This window comes from Pundamilia nyererei, unplaced genomic scaffold (assembly GCF_000239375.1).
Source record: "Pundamilia nyererei isolate P.nyererei 1_Seehausen unplaced genomic scaffold, PunNye1.0 scaffold00184, whole genome shotgun sequence".
In the NCBI taxonomy this organism is placed as follows: Eukaryota; Metazoa; Chordata; class Actinopteri; order Cichliformes; family Cichlidae; genus Pundamilia; species Pundamilia nyererei.
This window is the reverse complement of record NW_005187585.1, coordinates 28393-48829: the sequence shown is the minus strand read 5'-3', so window position 1 is coordinate 48829 and position 20437 is coordinate 28393. Positions and strand designations below refer to the sequence as shown.

The 20437-nt window shown below is 41.9% G+C and overlaps 1 protein-coding gene across 1 annotated transcript in view; it reads left to right on the top strand.

Moving 5' to 3' along the window:
• The window catches only part of LOC102200240 (E3 SUMO-protein ligase PIAS1-like), a 52897-nt gene that overhangs the window by 9561 nt on the left and 22899 nt on the right, over positions 1–20437 (top strand). Inside the window, exon 2 of the mRNA XM_005746819.1 lies at positions 16554–17049. Coding sequence (XP_005746876.1) covers positions 16554–17049 — 496 coding nt within the window. The remainder of the gene's footprint in view (positions 1–16553; positions 17050–20437) is intronic.

Here is a 20437-nt window from a genome sequence, read left to right as displayed (position 1 = left end):
CCACCTACACAGCCTCCACACAACCACTCGCAAACACACACATCCTGCAGAAACCTTTGCAGAAACTGCTTGGCACAACATTATTAGTCTCACCATCTCCCAGTCTCCAGGGACTCCAAAGCACTGCATTACTGTTCGCCTCCTCAAAACCAAGTATATTGCAGTGAATTTTTTAGCTCCGCCAGCAAACACAGAGCTCAAAGGGAAACAATTTTGGCTGCTCAAGGCTTCTAACGCCGGTCTGGTGTTGTATAAAGGCTAGAGATGAAACGGCGTACAGTGATACACACGCTGAAATCATTCTTACCAAGATCTGAATGAGAAAAGCTTAAAGTGGTCAGTTTGATCATTAGCAGCTTCGGCTTAATCTGGTGGTGTCTTTTATTTTGAAAGCCACATATGAATGCAGTCTGTGTTGTGGGTGATTATATGCTGCGATAGTGAAGAAGAAGCATCTAGTTTTGGCTGCCTCCTTATTCACATGGGGCAACCACAGCAGGTCGATCCACATGTTTGATTTTTCTTTGTTCTTTTAACACCAGATGCCCTTCTTGAAGCAACCCTATAGAGATTTTTGCATCTCCTCCTGAGATCGAACCAGGGATCTTTCACTTGAGAGGCAAATGTACAAACCACTGTACTGTGGGCCTCATAAATCAGTGATTGATTGTCTGCATATTCTTTGTTTTTCTCGACATTTATCGAAATTACTTCACGCACTTTTTCATTGATAATTAAGATTTGGATGTAAAAACAAGGCATTGACCCAAACTTAATATCCTTAATAGCCACTGCCCAAAAAACCCACGAAAAACCCCCAGTGTGACCTAACTGGAAAGACAGAACAAAATGAGTCATCAATAAATAAATGACTCAGTTTGCTAACAGATCATGCAGATTTAGAGAAATTAACTTCAATATTAAACAACAAAGTGACAGTTTTTTTTTTAAAGAAAAGAGAGAGTCAGTTCCTCTTATCATACCCAACATGCAATTAGAAAAAATCACATGCTAAGACTGCCGATCACGAGTGGTACATACAACCCACCTTATGCACTTTGCTGTTTCACTGTACTGTTTCTGTTTGTTTCTATGTTCAATTTTCTTTAAATAAAAGCTGTTATCCCCAGTCAACCCTGCACGGAGAGGTTTAAGGCAGCATGAATGGGTCTGTGGCTGTCAGCTGACCTTTGGTCGTGACTCTGGGTTGAATTTTTGTCGGGCATCGCTCGTCTTCGGTGAACACGGCATCTTTGTTGGGGGATGGAAATTTCATTTGATCATATTGACATTTAAATGTTATTTAACCAAACGCACAGCAATGAGAGGGGAAGAGAGAAAGAAGGGGACGTGTGGGCGTTACAGTTTATTCTTCTCAATGATTTTATTTGGTGCTTTCATGGGGAACTCACCTGTGTGTAATGCAGAGCCTGAGGAAACCTATGAGTAGCGCTTGGGATTTTTGCTGCTTATCAAAATGTGCAAGCTTGCATCAAATGTGTCTGATTTGAATATTAATTTGGCAGATTTAAGATTTTTTTCTTGTACATCAGCTCGTCTTCAGTTGGGAGGCAGTTTTTCTGTAAAACATTTAATCCGAAGCTTCAAAGTGTGAAGTGATTAATGCCAATGCTGCAAGCTTCAAGTTTAACTCAGTATCAAGGTGTGGTCTGGCGATTTGAGTCTCGGTGTCGTCATGCGGGAAGGAAAATATTTATGGTGTTCTGTGTCACCTCAGGCAATGGAAAAAAAGCGAGCCTAAATTTGTCCTCCTGTGCAGGCTAAATTTGTAGCAGGCTATTTCAATCTCGCACCCAATCTTTTCTTAAGCCCAAGTGGAGTTAATCAGCGGTATCACAAATCTCTGAGTCTTTGATCAGCTCCTGGGAAATGTTGGTTTTTGAGCCGGTTGTGGCTTTTCAGCTGCTGTGTAGGTTTGGTCTAGTACACATGAGCAAAGTGTCGGTGTGTGCATGTCATATGACGGTCATGCGGCTGAAGAGTGCATTTGAGGTTTGCATCAGCATGCTGTGCATAGCTCCTGATGTTGTGTGTGTGTGTGTGAGTGTGTGTTTGAGTTCCTATGCATTATTTCTCATCACACCACATGCTAACTCTTTGTGTGCCAGTTCTGCGGTGTGCTTTTCCCGTCTTTGTGGTTGCCCTTTGCGTGTGTGCTCAATTGAACTGAAGTACTTTGCATGACAACTGAAATGAGTGTGTGTGTGTTTGTTTTCTAATTTCCTGTTTGCACCTGTTCTTACTTTCTCTTTTAGCATTGTGTGATTAAAATTAAGATAAAAGCACGCTGAGAAAAAAAAGACAATTACACGTAGACGTTTCACAGGAGGAAAACCACAGCTGCAGGTGAAAAGTTATGATGGCTGAATTACACTTTGTTCTGGTGTTGCATATGCGTGCTCATTGTTACACTGTCATGACACCTGGGACATCTGAATAGGATGAAAATGTGTAACTGTACATTTAAATGCTGAGCTTTACTGTGATGCAATTTATACCTAATGGCAGCCATAAATATGAGTGCTAAAAATGTATGTAGCAGTGCCGAATGATTGAAAAATTTGGGGAAAAGTTGACTTCAGCTAGTCCCAAAGCTGGTTCTGTTTGGTTTAAATCCAAAAGAAGATTATTATAGTTCAAATAAAGGTGAAGAGACATTAATGAGCTTTAGGCTTTTAAGTGCCAAAAAGATATTAACATTATTTAAAATCCCTCACAGAACAAATGTTACACACTGGTCGAGACAAGCCTCGATGATGTCAACGCTTCCAGTAAGAATGGCGCGTCTCCTCTTCCATAATCATATGGAGACATTACATTGTGGATTTTTGTCATTGTGTTCTATACTTTAGTGGGCAATGGTGATTTTATTGTACTGTCCTGTAAAATAAACGCCTCCACTTTGAAATACAGCACTTCATTTAAAAAATTACTTTGATGCTTAGTTTGCATCCTTTTCAGGTCTAAATAATCCCAGATAGCTGGGCGAAATTAAAATTGCATCCTAGCTCAGGTCTCAGTAGGTGTACCTTTTTGTATAAAAGAAAACGATGATTTTAATGAGTTTTGTGTCTTTATTCTGTTATTTCTTTGTTTTAGGGAAAGTCTGACAGCCCTGCTTGCCCACTTTGTAGCAGTCTGAAGTAAGAGCGAATCTAGAAACAGTTGAATATATTGTTTCTTTAAAAATCTTATTTATTGATTGCCAGCACTCTACTTCACCATCATGCTTCCTTCAATCTGTAGTTTTTGAGTAATCATTCTGACTCAGAACCTCTGCTTGGGTAGAAAAATAAAAGCGCAGATGACAGAGCAAGACAAAAGGCAAGCGAGCTTTTATCAAGATGATGTGAAAACGCAGTTGACGTCAGTACTATCACCAAAATAGCAAATTCAAACAAACGTGGAGCTGATAACTAGTACCGATTAGGAGTTTCTCAGTAACCAGAACTCACTGCCTGTCAAAGTCGGCAGTTTTCGAGGCCGGTGGCTCTCCTGACAGAACAGCCTATTTAGGGCAGCTCGGGCACTGACCACTTTCCAACACCTCATCAGACAGACCCCCGTGCTGCCTGTTTCCTTTCATAATAGCTCCGCTGCATTTACTGCAGCTCAGCAGCACCAACAGGTGTGTGAGCAAAGCGTGTACCATGTATGCTGCATGCAGGCATTAGAATATGCTATTTTCAGTTTAGAGCTGTGTTTTTAAACTGATGCTGCAGTGGAGTTAAAAAGCAGGTGGTGTTATTTCAGGTGTCCTGGATGTTAAAGTCCTGGTGGTTTTAAGTGTAAGATGACTGGCATTTGGATCTATTTCAAGGCTTGAAAGGCATGACGTTTTCATAGTTGAATCATCACTTCATAATCTGAGTAACCTTGAGTATATCTGTGGGGAGCGCTGTGTGCACATAAAGCTTGAGGGATGGTAACTACAACCTCCCAGGTGCATATTAGTGAAAAAAATGACTAAACTACTCCAAAACTGCAACAGTTAACAATGGTTACATGAAATGATTGAATAGTGCGAAGAGAAAAATCTTTTTTCAGTGTGAGTATTTGAACAAATTATTTCATGATCATTGTAAATCGTGATCATTAACTCATTTTTCTCATGTCTGCAAGATTTCAACAAATACTTTTGGAAGTCGTGAATCCAGTTGGTCGTTTTTGTGAAGTGTGTTCTGGAGGCCATGTAGAGCAATTTTGTGTGGAGGAAATTTCTTTCCTGTGAAAAGGTTTTAAAATAACCTAATATGGCAGGAAGTTGCATGATGAGGCGCTTTGAAATTGGCTTAATTCGATAAATTACTTGCTTTAAAAAATTAGGCGTATGGTTCATAAGTCATGTGCATGACCACACCTCCAACCTTGATCACCTAGAGTTCTTGAGGGACAGGCATGATGAAAAGAATCAGGAGGCAGTCTCCAGTCAGGGGCTCAATTTTAACATTTTTCACCGTAGAGGTTTAGGTGGATCGGCTCCAAAGGCAGAAGAAGATGATGATTAATGAGAAGAAATAAAATGAGTTTTATTTTACTTATTGCACCTAAAGAATGTTACTATCCATACCAAAAGGGAGAAGCTGCATCCTGAAATCTGTTACAAATATTGCAAAATAAACCCATATTCTAAAAATCACAAAAGAACAACAACATTTGAACATGTTTCCATGTCCCCAACAAAAGAGCTTAGCTGGGGTTTCAGCAGTGCAATATCAGCGTGGTGACCAGTAAATGTGAATCTGTTCAGCTAATGCGTCCATGTACCTCCAGCATGGCCACCCTCCTCCCTCCCGCCCCTCCCCGCTGTGTTTTTACTGGAGCTGTGGAGAATTTCATTCGGTTTGGAGGCTCAGCTGCTTTCTCTTCCCCATCCCCCATCATCCCTCTATCCATCATTCTCCACAGCTCTGGACACAGCAAATTATTACCCCCGCACAAACTGCTTTCCAGTCTGACAGGAATCTGCTGGGTGTCTGCAGGTATGAAAAGTCTAAAAAAGCTTTGAACGCAGTGTCCTCAGAAAGGCCTCTGATGGTATAAAAAAGTCTGCAATTAAATTAGCAAAAGTCGTGAGTATTTTCTCTCACAGGCATTGGCAGTAACGTTATTTGTAAAGTGTTTTTGTATGTGATTGCTGGCTGTCAGGAGACATTAGATAAATTAAATGTGGGACTGTGCTGCAGGAGGCGGTTAAATCCTTTTTGCAGAGTATTAGTCTGTGCATTAGATCTTTTAGAAGTGTTGCTACTAAATCAAATAAGTTCACTGGCTCATAATAGACCAGTTTTATCAAAATGAAACGAAGCATTTTTAATTTGTAAGAACATCCATTTCATGTCGCTTTAATTAAATAGCGCAGAATTTAGGACTGCAGAATGATAGAAAAATACTTAAATATGATATAATGATAAATAATTGTTACATCGCAGCTAAGAAAGCAATACAGGAATTAAATTTCATTGTGTGTAAACCCTGAAAAGGTCATGAAGTTCTTGTTCCCCCAACCCTGAAGACCTATTGGGAGAGATGATGTCAGTGCGTTCTCTTTTTTATGTTTTAAGTCAAGCTCCAAGTGAACACTAAAGAGGTGTACGCAAAAACAAATCCTTTTAAAAGCCATTTATCGGTGCCCAATTTGCACAGCTCATCATCCACACTGAAATGATGAAACAGTGGGGTATGGCTGAATGCCATCTTGCTCCCCTTTGGTCAACAAAAACAAAACTGTACATCACAGGGAACATCAGCTCAGTTATTCTGCTGAGTCTCAGCTCATTAAACCTCCCTCCTATTCTCTGTGATCACTGGTACTGTCTCCAAAAACACAGAGACTCTCAATTTATTCTTATCTCTTTTTTTGTTGTTTTTTCGGTTGTTAGGTTATGCGTTATATATATTTTTTTCTATTTAATGCGGGAAGCCTGGCTAGTCTGATGATTGGCATTTGATTTAACTATTCATCAGGATCCTGTCAGCCTTTTGCAATACTGGCCTCCATCTTTCAGGGCTCTCTGTATAGCCAGTGGATATCCTGGACAAACCTTACCGTGCTTTGCTTGTCATTGGTTATGATTGTGGAAATCTAAGAAAAAAAACAAAGCAACAACAAAAAAACCTTGATTGATTGGCCAAGAGCAGTCAGATTGGAAGCAGACCACTGACAGAAAAGTCTACTTAAAATTTTGTCCTTTATTTGGCCTCGAATCCGCATGTTTATATACGTGGTTTATAGAGATTAGTTGGTCATTGGTGAGTCGGAAAGTATGCCTTCATCTGTGTGTTCTGTGATAAAAGAGGTTGAAAGGAGGTGTAGATCTAATTGAACTCTTTGTCCAGTTGTTTTCTCAAGTCCTGGGAACAGATCTCACGCTGGTCTGTGAGACCTGTTGCTCAGCACGCCTCTGTTCTGCACCTGAAAAATAAATCTGCGAGCTGAACCTTGATGTTTCAGTGTTTGTTCTCTGCCAGTGGAGTTAAACAGGCAGATTAATTTTCGCATGGTTCCATCTGTTCTTAAAATTCGTGGAATTTTCGACCGTGTTGACTTTTGGTGGAAAAGCAACATTTTTGAGGCTCCTTTGCTGACTGTGACGTTGTTTCTTCTGTAGGTAAAACAATAGATAGACAGCTCTAATGAAGGCAAAGAAGTGTGTGGAGACCAAGCAGTGAGGATCATGTTCACAATGTTTTCACTGGCAGAACCTCTTAACCTCTGGAGCTGCAGACTTTGAATTTAAGTAAGGGACTCCATGGCACTGAGGTCAGGATTCTAAGACTTTAATCATAACAGATACTGGTGGCTGTACCTTAGGAGGTAGAGCGGGTCATCTACTTATCAGAAAGTTGGAGGTTCTGCAGTGTGCATGGCTAAGTCTTCTTGGGCAACATACTAAACCCCAAGTTGGTCTCCAGTGCCTTTATCAGAGTATGAACACGTGAATGTTGGATGGCACTCAGCTGTAGAAAGAAGTGCTTGTATGAACAGGGTGAATGAAGTGAGTGCTTTGATTGGTCAAGTAGAAAACCACTATGTAAGAACCAGTTGATTTACCATTTATGCTTTGGATCATTGTCCATATAAAAGCTGCTCCATTATCTCTTGATAATAGCTCGTTTAGAAACTGCTGTAAGCATACTAACTTAGAAATTCATTCTGTACATTTAAAGGTTTATAGTACTCGTGCACAATTGTAAGAAAAAGAGCCTGACTTTGTTTTCCTACCGTCATGCTTCACTTTGCATCAGTCCAGTTTGGTTTGATTTTTGCACATGAACCGACAGATCCAGGGAGGCTCAAGTCAGATGTATCCAAAAATAACGCTTATCCAAAAGCTGCAAATTTAATCTTAGCTGCCTTCTGTGGGTTCTTCAGTGGTTTGCACCATGTCTCTATTGATTCTCTTTGAAAGATTATGAGTTGAATTGTATGAGTGATGGTCAGTGTAGGGCTGTGTGATATGACAAAAATCTCATATCCCGATATAAGACATCTATCGTCCCGATAACGATATAAATCACAAAAATGTTATATTTTCTGTAAATTCTGTGAATCTCTTGCAGCTCAACTTGAGTGAAGTGTTTCCAGCTCGGCGTCGTGTACCTGGAGTCGAGTGTTTTAACCGACGCATAAAACGATATGTTTTTAGACATAAGTTGTAACGGACGCCGTTTTCTTTGTGAGTATTTATTACACGGCGTGCTGCAGGGAAAAGCCTGTTCTAACGTTTGAGTCTAAGGTTTATTTTTTAGGACCTGATGGCTCTTTTTTTTTTTTGCTTCTGATCCGTAAATACGCTGCATACTCTTTCACTTTTTCACAGTTTATTTTGAAAAGTCTCAACAGGATTTTGAGCTTTATTGTGAAAGGTTTATGTGGAACATAAACAAGCGGACACGCGATGGTTTTACCGTCGTTGTTGCTAACGACAAGCATAAAAACAGTCGCTAGTGTGGTTATATTAAATATAAGAGAAAGAGAGAACTTTAAGAAATTAATATAGCCACTACAGTGACCATCAAAACGATGAAAAAATATTGCCGCGAACAGTTTATTTTGCGACATCACGAAACAAACGATATCGTAAAATGAAACGATAGATGTTTTTATATCATCATCCGATATATATTGTTATATCGAACAGCCCTAGGTCAGCGGACTCTGAAAAGATTTTTAATGCTGTTTCTTGCTCACCTGAAGGAATTTCATCATCCTAGGTTATTGTGAGATTCAGTTTTAACACCATGTTTTGAGCAGACAGATTTAGAGGCTTTTCTGTTTGATTTTTATTGTATTGTTTGTTTATATAAGCAAGAGGTTGTTGCAATAACAACACACCACAGTACGCTAAACCCGAGTTCATCTGCAAGGTCCATCCATAAATAGATATTAAAATACATAAAACCCAGCAACATGAGTTGGTCACAATAAATACATAGACTAAAATCACAAAGCAGTACAAGGTTGACTGGTTAACAACCTCCTGGCGACCTCCTTGTGTTTCCCAACCATTTGGCAAGTGGTTGCATGAGGTTGCTGGCTATTGCTAACCAAAAGTCCCAAAGAGGGGGCTGGACCACAGCCCTCTATGAGATTTGCTTCAGTCACCAGCAGACTGCCACAGTCGTCTGTGGCTTGCTTGGAAGATGTTGACCTCTTTGCAAACACTTGCTACATCTCACTGAGTAAAATCTGAAAAGGGCTTCACAAACCGGAAGAGTGTTTGCCTTCAAAGTAAATCAGCATGTTTCAAAAGGCACATCTTTTTTTGAAGGCAACTGTATTTGTTTCCGCTCTGCGTCAGATTTCTTGCAGGTTCACTACCCTTCAGCCAGTATTTGCATTCACGTTGGTGTCTTCCGTGCAAACTACAGGCAACTCCGCCAGTCTGCTTGTGACCTGAGCAATCTCACAAAGGTTTTCAGTGCACCACCAACGCGGCCAATTTCCCCCACTAACTCACAGCTGGTTGCTAAATGGTTGAGGAAAACTGGACTTGTGTTGCTGGAGCCTTAGACGAGAAGCAGCAGACCATTTATGACTACACGGCATGGTTTACATTTAAAGGACCCCGATCAGGATCCGGTTCGAGCTCTGCAGGTAAAAAGATCATCTACATAGGTAAAATCTGGTTTTCCAAATTTAATAACTTAAGTATACACATCTTACAGCTCCCACTGGATGCTGCATGTTGTTCAGTGCAAAGTGGAAACATGAGTTCACAGAGGACCCGGGGAGTCTGATTATGTAACCAATTATGAGCGAGCTCAAGATTAGCAAATTTAATAAAACAATCAAAATCTTATTTCTTTACTTCAGTTCAAAACTGTGTACTTCAATTCCAGCATGCTTTGCTGAAAATGCCACAGACTGGTAAATGAAACGTCTCTGCTCTGGTCACCAGTGTGTGTGTGCGTGTGTTTTTGTGTGTGTAAGAACTCCCCTGTCACCACTAGCTACTCTCTTTGTGTTGTATCCTCTCTCCGTCTTTCGCTCTCCTTTCTTTGTTGCAGCTTCCTTTCGCACCTACACGTCAAGTTGTTTCACCGAACTAAGACAATGGAGCACATTCTCCCACAAACGAGCTTTGTTTAACCGGCGGCTTTTCGCCGCAGCCGAACCAGCAACGACGCACGGCTGAACGCCGCGTTTCAGACTTATTCTGACTAATAAAGTGAGAATGTTTTTCTGCTTTCATGTCGTCAGGAGAGCAGCAAGCAACATATGTCACACTGGTTGTTAATGTTGTGACACTAAATGTCAAAATACCTCTTTGATATCACTTTAAAGCAGTACATTGTTTTTCTGAGGCTTTGATCTGGGTCATGAATAAAGCAGGCACAGGTTAGCTGTTTCGTCAGGCCACTGCTTCTCTGTGAAGTGTGTGTGTGTGTGTGTGTGTGTGTGTGTGTGTGTGTGTGTGTGTGCATTAGAGTTTTTCACAAATTAACAGGCAAATAATGCTTTGTTTATAGCTATCTGTAATATCCTAACAGGGTAGTCCTCGAAGGATTAATCTATTTTCATTCATCAGCTGTCGAATACAAACCTTATCTTCAACTATTTAAAGGCATTTTTCCAGCAAAAGCACCCAACATTCGACGATTCCACCCTTTGAAATATTTTAAAAGTCCAGTTCAGCACTAAGAACCTATTCTAGGTTCCAGATACATCACATTTAAACAACACAAGTTGACCCAAACTTCTTTAGAGCAGTAGTCCCCAACCTTTTTTGCGCCACAAACTGGTTTAACCAATATTTTCACGGACCGGCTGTCAAGGTGTCGTGGATAAATACAACAAAATAAAGTGATACGACCAAGACAAAAACTGTGGTATTTTGTAATTATATTAATAAACGCAAATTCACTGTGTAACTGTGCATCTCTATTAGCAGCATCCTCCTGAAATGCGCCAACAATGCTGAGAGTAACATCCTCCTCTCTTCCCTTTTATGCTCTCTGGTCGCTATGGTAACGCGTAAATATTTCTTTCAAAATAAGACACACAACTGCAACACGGGAAAAGACCCAGGAAAACCGAGTTAACGATAAAGACCCTGAAAACCATGAATTTCACACCCGAACCTCAACTGCTTTAGAGACAGGCGCGTTTATATTCAACATCTCCAAAAAAAAGAGAAAATGTTCTAAAATACACGAAAAGCTGAACGGTGTGTTTTATCGCATTAACGAATTATTGTTGAAAATCTGAGTGATTTAGTGCTCATTAAATGTTAAAAGTATTGGTATCGGCAGTACTGGCCCTGTATTTATTGGTATCAATTCAGCACCAAATTTTGCAGTATTGTACGGCACTATCTGTAAGAGTCACAAAATTAGAGTTTCACCTGAAGAAAAAACACACAGATTTTTTGATGTTACTCTTTGAATGGCCTGCATTTGTATAGCGCTTTTCTAGTCCATAGGACCCCAAAGCGCTTTACACTACATTCAGTCATCCACCCATTCACACACACATTCACACACTGGTGATAGCAAGCTACATTGTAGCCACAGCTGCCCTGGGGCGCACTGACAGAGGCGAGGCTGCCGGACACTGGCGCCACCGGGCCCTCTGACCACCACCAGTAGGCAAACACGGGGTTAGTATCTTGCCCAAGGATATTTGGCATGCAGCCAGGATGCAGCCTGGGATCGAACCACCGACCTTCTGATTAGGGGCTGACCTGCTCTGCCACCTGAGCTACAGCCACCTTTGAGCTGTTCTCCTTCTGCTTGAAGCTCCGCTTGGTTTAGCTTTGCTTGTGTGAGAAGAACACAAGGCTCCTTCAGGTTAGAGCCATAAGCTGATGCAGTAGATTTTTTTTTTTTTTTTTTTAAATTTAGTAGATTTGCAGGTAAAAAACAAACAAAACTGTCTTATAAATCACTCGCAAATGCCGATCATCTGTTGTTGACCCAAAGAGATGGAGCCCGATGGAGGCCACCTGTCCTGGAAGAAGAGTGATTGACAGAGGGAAGAGAGTGAGGGCTGTGATCTGTTCATCTGTCGCTCCTCCAACACCTCCACAGCCAGTGTTTTCTCTCCTCTGTTTGTTCTCTTTCTCTCTGTCTCTCTCTCTTTCCCTCTCACTCTCGTTTGGGAGCTAGAGGAATGCTACACATCCGCAGTGTGTTGGAAGTTTGTGTGTGTGTGTCAGTTTATGTTAGGTGATGTTTGTTCTTGTCCGTATTTGCCTGTCTTTTGTGTGTGTTTGCGTTGAAGTGAGAGAGGGTGGAGGCGGGGCTTAGTGGCGGTAGGGGGCTTAGCATGTGGGTATGAAATAGTGGGCGGCCGGTGTCCTTTTTTTCCACCTCCCCCCTCCCCCCACTTGTCGTGCACATGCATATTTCATTGAAGTGGTCGTTTGTGTCGCCAGCAGGAGAGCTGCTGGATCGAACCAATAAACTGCGGGTCTCCCGATATCTGTCTGTCTCAGGATACTGAAAGAAATGATACTGGATTCAAATCCAAATGGTTGTTCTGGGATTTTTTTGTGTGGTTTTTTTAGTTTTTAGTTTTTTTAAAGACATCTAGATTTTGAAAAATCCATCAAGAGACAGCTGCTGGCTGTGTGCTGCACCTGTGATTGAGCTTTCTGCTGTAGTAGCCGTCTGTCTTTGACTGATGTGTTTTTATAACTGCAGTGCACTTCAGACCAGAGGCATCAGAATTACATTCACATATGGTCGTCTGCCTTCTGTTTTCTGCCTTGACTCTGTGCAGCAACAAAGGACAGATCTATATTCTGACTGGTAAAATTTGTTTGCACGCCTTATTTACACGGTGGGGACTCACCTTTTATTTTGGGGAACAAAAAGAAAGTCCCCGTAACGTAAATCATCCGATTTAGGGTGCAGACCTGCTGTGTGGTTAGCGTTAGGCAAGCAGTGGTTAGAGTTAAGGGAAGAAAGAAACGAATGTAAATCAGTGCTCGCGAAACACAAATGAACGCGGATGTGCATGGTTATGCATATGTGGCAGCTGTACACAAGATGCAGTGTTTGGTCTGTAAACAGCAGCCTGTGCTCTGTCACTTTGGAGCCCAGGTTGTGTAAAATGGTTTCCTTTTCCTGCAGGCACTAAACAACCCCCATAAACTGGGTCATCGCAAAACACTAACTTTTAAGAACCTTGTGACAGTCAACTTCAATTCACTTGTAACAAAATTGATAATCAGGTTGTTGTTTCAGTAAATTCCTAATCAGGATTGGCTCAAAGTTCTAATTCAGTAGTTTTAAATCTAAATATTTGGTAACTTCTGGCACTACGTGAAATGCACTAACCAACCACTTCATTAAGTACACCTTGCTTGTACCAGAATCAACAAGGTGCTGGAAACAGAGATTTGGCTGCATATTGAGATGACAGCATCACACAGTTGCTGCAGATTTGCCAGCTTCCAAATGCTTCCATGTGACTCACTGATTAGACATTGAGATTAAAGAGCAGTTGAGCAGGTATACCTAATAAAGTGGCTGGATATGTGTTTGTTTAAATTACAAACAACATTAAAAGACATACTGGTGCATTTTTTTAATATACTAACTGACATATTACAGGCCAAATACATTATCGAGTAGTATAAATATTGATGTAGTTGTTCATAGATATACGGCATAGTGCTTATTCAAAAAGTTCTGCACACCTGAAGGGGGGAAAAAAAGGCAAACCATATCCGATTTGTCATTAGTCTCTGCTCCACTTCTAGTTCTTTTGCTATTTTTAGATTTTTAGCTTCCTGGAAGTGCTGCTGCCCAGTTTCGTGGAAATCAAGTTCAATTTTTACTTTCGGAAAGAGGACAAAAGCAAAAAGCAAACCTGGCGAGCAGGGCAGATGGTGAGCAGAGATTGCATTGTTTTGGGCAACAAAACTGTGCCACCACTGAGATCATTTGCAGCAGATTCAATTCACTTTTATTCATATAGTGCCAGATGACAACAGCAGTCACCTCAAGTAGATGCTGTCCCTCAGACATCTATGGACGTTACAGCAGAACTGCAGCCTTGAATTCCTGACACTGAGGGACAAATTAACAAAGGACCTGAACAGGTGTCTGCTTTGAGGGCTTGGAGTTAGTGGGTCATAGGTTGAAGTCCAGCTGTCATTAGCTGCTGCTGCTTTTATACTAGAAAGGATTTGATTTAGACGAAGATTTTGCACAACACAACTCCTGACTTGTTTTGCCTCTCATTTTATCAGAAAATGTTTGTTTGGTTTCAAATAGTGTCATCCTGCTGTTTGAAGTAGAAATTAGATTTGCTGCCTTTTGCAGGCTCTGAAACCTTCGTGTGCAATAGTGGAAGAAGATTTACTGTAAACTGTCACACTTCAGGGGTTTCAGTTCCGTTCAAAACTCCCGTTAATATAGCGCGTCTGTTTTAATTACGCACTACAGTCCTGTGGTCGAATGAGAGCCAGAGGTTGCTTTCACACCTGGGCCACCCCGTGCTAAAAACGAAGTGAGATTAACATGTACATAATATTCAAGAGCAATCCGATTTCACTTCTTTCACCTTCAACATTCACGCCACGACTTTGGCAGCGTTCTGGTCAAGTCGGGAAGGATTGCACGGAGGAAGCGAAACAAAAATTTTCTAGGTACGGGGCAGTTCCCCTCCTGATGATTGCGAAATGCAATTAGCAGATTTTATTAATGGCATTTACTTTGTTGTTGAAACATGTCTCCGAATCCTCCTGATGGACTACTGTGGAGGAGATAAATTAGATTGTGTGGGTTAGGTGGAAGGACAGAAAATCTATTTCCGCAGTACAAATTGAGGTTTGTTGTTTGTTTTTCATGTGTAAAAAGTCCCCTCTGTGGTTAGGTTTTAAAAGTAGCCTAAAGTGATCATGTATGACGTTTTAAATGTCTATTAAATGTGGAACCATGGGGTAAGTTTGCATCGATATATATGCATCAGTATAAAAAGCTAATTTAAATCTTGTATATTGAAGTGTCAAAACCTTTGCAGACGCATGCAGATTCTGTACATAAAACTAAAAATGACTCTGTGTGCGTGTGTGTGTGGATTACTTTAATCAAAGCTGACAGACTGGGCACCAGCAGATCTGTGCGCTTTGTCATTTAAGGGGTGTGTGTTTGTGCATTTTTAGCTCCTCTGTCATTAAAGGAGATGAAGGGAGGAAGTTTATCCAAGGCACTCTTAGTGTACCCTGTAGGTGTGCGTGTCTTTAAGGATTGTGCTATATGGTTTCCTCATGTATAATGGATGCTGCTTAATGAGCTGATGTTTCATTTAAACGTCTTCATCCGCCCACTCCTTATCTTTAGATTAAAGAGCACGCGCTCAGCTCTTTTGCCCCGATCATTGTTTGCTCTTAACAATCTGACAAAGTCTTGCTTTGTGTCTTCGAGTTTCGTGTGAAGGAGCCGAAGCCTCAAACACACAAAGACTGAAGTGACTGAGGTTCCTCCAAGCTCACTGGTTGTCACATCGAGGAAGTTGTTGCTAGTTGCAGATACTTAAGATGGATTTATCTCAGGTTATGGATGTACTCGTTACACTCGCTGAGAGTTTAAGTTAAAGCCCGTGGATTTATAAGGCAGTGAGAATCTTATTCAGTATTTGTACAGTCGGTTTTGCTAGATGACGAACTGCTAGTGCTGCTGGCTCTGAAGCTAAACTGAATGGCACTTTTTCCCCCATGCTTTCCTGCACCTACTCCATCGCGCTACCCCCTGGGAGGTACAGCCTCAGTCTCACATTGTGAGCTAGTAAAAGACTCCTTTGTTGGTTAATGCTTATATTTCTCTTTTATTAAAAAAAAATGGACAGTACAGTGCACTGCTTCCCAGGGTGAGTGTTTTCTGCAGCGCTTGGACAGGTGCTGTTCTCATGCACAGGTTAGAAATTAAGCTGCTCTGACTTATTGTATGCACCTCAGTGCCAGTGTGTGTGTGTGCGTGTGTGTGTGTGTTCTTTCTAAAATTCTGTGAGGCAAAGTGTTAGCTGTGCTAAGCTACAGTACATCAGCGTGCAGACTCAGCTCAAATTTGGATCTGTATTAAAAAACAATGTAAACACGTAGAAATATAAATCAGCCAGAAGTCTTCGTCTGCAGCAGCTTCCTCGTCCGCCTCTCTCCGTGGGCAGTCCCGAGCGATCCAAGGCAAAATGACAGTAACACTGCTCCCATGTTAAAAACAGTCCCGGGCCTCTCATAAATCTGTAGCTCTGTCAGGTGCGTTGCATCGAGCGTGTAATTTACACACTCTGCTCCAAGTGGATACTTGTCTTTCGACCAAACCACCGTTCAACACAAGGAACTTTGCAGTGATTTTTTTTTTTTTTTTTTTTAATCTTTGATACAAAATAGCTTTTATTTTCTGTTATACAATAGTATATGCGTTGATAAACCTTTCTTGAACCAAAAAGTCGGCCAGACTGTGGCCCTGTTTCTCAGCTGGAAGCGATCCCCCAACTCCGGCACCGGACACAGTAAGAACTCTGCTGCTGTGGGAATGCGTCAGTGTTAAACTGGCAGAGGGTTTATTTAGATATCCTCTTCTCTGTGGAGATTTTTTTGTTTTGTTTTTAAGTTAAGTAATCATGAGACAACAAACTGTGATCTAGGCAATTCAATTTAAGGTTAGGCTTCTCCCTTATTTCCCAAGGGGTCGCCTCAGCGGATAGATCCAGATATTTGATTTGGCAGTTGCCTTTCCCGACAGAATCCATCCATTTATCCTGGCTTGGGTCGAGCACAAGGATTAGACCGGCTTGTAACCCTCTAAGGCTGGGTTTGTATCTCCTCACAGCCTCAAACCGGGATCTTTTTTATGTAAGGCAACCGTGTTAGCGAGAGTCCAGTCAGTTAAGCTGAATTCAAAGGGTCGATGGAGCGTTTGACGCTAAATGCTGCACAGCAGCTCAGTTTTTGTTACTTTTTGTAAAGCCACAGGCAAAAAATGACAACATGCTTTAACTACTTACTTTAGATATTTGGTATTGAAACTTGAAAGTTGATTGCTCATCGTCTTTCTCACCCCTTCCTCCACCACAGCAAATGGTGATGAGCCTGCGGGTGTCGGAGCTCCAGGTGCTGCTGGGCTACGCCGGGCGCAACAAGCACGGACGCAAGCACGAGCTGCTGACCAAGGCGCTGCATCTGCTGAAAGCCGGCTGCAGCCCCGCCGTGCACATGAAGATCAAAGAGCTCTACCGAAGACGTTTCCCGGCCAAAATGGTCTCTCACTCAGAGCTGGCCTTGCCTGGGCCGCACCACCCGGCCACAGCTGGAGTGGTCGGGGGAGGGGGCGCGGCGCTGCCTGCTGGCCTGACGCAGCTGGCTTACGAGGGTCACGCCGGTCACGGTGGAGCCCCATCGCCTGCTGCGTTACTGCCGCTCTCGCTACTCGGTCCTGGGAAACACGAGCTGACCGGGCTGACGCACCACCTGCCCTCCTCAGCGACACTGCATCCGGTGCATCCAGATGTTAAGCTCCAGAGGCTGCCCTTCTACGACATGCTGGACGAACTCATCAAGCCCACGAGTCTAGGTGAGGACATGTGTACGTGTGGCTTTTGTGTGACACGTGACTGCAACATGAATCAAATAATACGTTTTGTGTTAATTTTCTATATGTTTTTATTTTTGTATCAGCTGACAATATGAAAGCAAACCTTTTAGAATCTACAGGAGCAGTTTATCTTTCTGGCCCTCCGCTTTACTGTTTTGGCTCAAACACTCAGGCATCTGTTTTCAACAAACAAAGCCCTATAAATCCACTGTACACAGGCGGCTCAGCTCTAAATAACAGGCAAACCAAACTGGTAACTAGCTGGGGAGATGGTAAAGCATTCAGCAGCCCAGTGAACCAGTTACTACTCTCAGTAGCTGGTAGAGACCACAGAAAGCTTATGGAAGATGAACATAGCCACTATTTACGTCATTAGTTTATGGGGTCATGGGTTGAGCATTTTGGCTGAAATCCTCCTTTGTGGGTGGATCCAGCTGACAAATCAAATGTGGTATATAAATAAAGTTGTATTGTAAATCACGGTCAAAGCACGGCTATACAATAGTGAAAATCATACCCTGCTTTATGAAATTTACAAAGTGAGCTTGAATTAAGCTGCTGCTGAATTAAGACTTAAAAACCAGCGACTGACGATGAACTCATCAGGCTCCAGAGTTCATCCATGGTGTACAGCATGATTTAGCAGTGTTAATTTCATTGATCAATAGCTTTTAATCATAGGTTTCATCGACAACTTTCTTTTTTGTGACAAAAACAAGATAACAACTAGATAAAACTAAGCACGAGGATAAAAACATACGATGAAATGTATTGATGTCTTTGTCAACAAAGAAAAACAACTTCTCCTCTGGGGGGGAAGTTGTTTGGAAAGGCAGGACCAGTTTAGAAATGATCCAATCACACTTGATGTCAAGGAAAATAAGACACTGTAAACCATGTGGAGCAAACAAAGACCACAGGTTTAATGCACTTCCTCACACTTTACCTTTTTAGACCTGGAGGCCACACCCATCTTTGATATACAGTCCATAATCGAGACCACAAGTAAAGCACCTATTTGCTGAGAGGTTTGCCATGGAGTCTTAAATGTTGATGATACTATATAGTTGAAAACACTGTGACTGGTGACTAACACGAGATTAAAAAAAAGAAAAATAGATGCACACACATTCACTGGCCACCTGACCAGCACAGGGTTGGAGCTCCTTTTGCCTTCAGAACTGCCTCAATGCATAGAATTACTGCCATGTGATCGGCTGGTGGGATATTTGAGTTTACAAGCATTTAAACGGGCATACCTGATGATAAAATATGTGTTGAATGTGTGCGGCTGTATAAATGTCAGTCCAGTTCTCTTTATTATTATTATATTGTCACATAGGCCACTCTGTTGGAATTTGTGTCAGGTGGCTCGAGCGACGCTGCCACATTATGAATTGCACTTTTATTCATTTTGTACATTTATATTTCTAACTGTAGCACTAATGTGGATATAAACAATCAACACCGCAGCGCTGTATGTCGGCCGCACTGTGTTTGCTCAGCCGAGCCGTCGCTCTGTTGCACTGCTGTGAAAACCGTCCTGCACACGGCGCGCTTCACACCGTCACATCTCGGGCTTCCTAACAAAACTCAGCTTGTTTGCCATGTGGCGACACGCAGCTCTCGAGCGTTGAGGATCGTTAACGTGTAAGAGAGCTTTGAATCAAATGTTTTTGTTCTTAGTTTGCATAGCAGCTAATTCTGTGCACAGAGGAGATCACAGTGGTGGAATAAGTATGCAAGCTTGGAAATGAATCATTCTGAAGGATTATTTACAGATGTAGCGGACAGCAACATCCCTGTTCGGCTTCATCGGGCTGTGCTGGTGTGGCTTGATCACTTCTTTGTTGACACTGGCTGCGATAACAAACCCGCCAACTGTCAGAATTTGAATCAGATTTGGCTAAATTGTGATATGTGTTTGTGTGTCTGTGTGACATTATAAGATAATGGCTCTCTTAGATTAGTAAGTAAAGTACAAGTTCATTAGTCACTTATATAAAATAATATTTATTTCAACTGTGACAGAAAACAAAACAGCTTTTTTAAGCCCTTCAGTTTCAAATATCCAGAATGTTCTCCAACATTCATAATGCCCAGTGTTATGTGCCCTGTCGTCCCTTTAATTCTCTACATACCCAACTTTTAATCTCGCCTTTATCTCGCTTAGATTTGTCGTTGCATTACATCTATATCCAGCACCCAGTCTGCACTTAGCATAATAAGACTCTTTGGGCTCTGGGATATATTGCAAATATATGGAAATGTCTAGATTTTCCTACATTAGCATTTTAATGGAGTAGAAGACCATCTCGTGATTAATTTGCCTGCAGATGCATGCACAAACAGCGAGCCTGCAGCTCTATCATCCCACTCTCCCTCTTCTTCCCTCTCGCTTCCTCACTCGATCCATTTCCTGCACACGCCTCATCCCTCTCCTCCCGCTCTGTGTCCCTCTCCGTCTTCTGTCGCCGCTGCCGTCCTCGGTCAAAATTTGCATGCAGAGTGATGAAATCGCACAGGCCTACACCTGTGCCACACACCCTCCCTCCATTCGACTCCGAATCGTACGTTCACATTGCTCTCGCGCACAGACTGCTTTCGAAAGAACACAAACATCTTTTCCAATAAATAATAAATGCTCAGTCCCTCATTGTTCTGGGGGAAACTGAGAGAGCCAAAAGCCTGAGTGATAGGAGCAGAAACCCGGAGGAGAGTGTCTGGCATCGTTAGGTGAAGCTGAAGATTTGAATTTGCCTCCGAAAGTGAAACTAAGCTGCAGCTTTGAGGTGACGACCCTCTTTGTAATAATCGGAGGCAGAAAGGAAAGCAATTGATTCATTTTAATTGCCCTCTCACTGGAGGATCTCTGATTCTTGCTGGGAGAATTTCTTGAATTTTTTTTCCGCTCGTGCCTTGAGACAGCCTTTCCCTCCTCACTCACTGATCACACTCTTCCACATAATCTCCCTCCTCTCCGCTTGTGTACTCCTCTCTGATCTGCTGATTACTGCTCGCTCCCTCTCTCCTTCCTATTGTTGCTGCGTCTCCTCTCGCCTCGCCTCCCGTTCCCCTCTCATTTTTTCCCTCCCTTCCCCCACTTGTTTGCTTGCTTCTTCTGCTTTGCCAGATTTTTTTTTTGGCCATTTATCTGCTCAACCAGTATTCTGACAGTTTTTGGTTTTTTGGTTTTGTTTTTTACAAGAGCACATGTGCAGACAGACTTAAGACAGAGTGAAAGGCAGGATTTTTACTCATTTGCTATGTACTTGTTTCTAAAGTTCGAATGAGTCTATTGTCATAGCCAGGGTTGAGGTTTTTAGGAAGTTCAGACACAGTTTTCATATATATATATATATATATA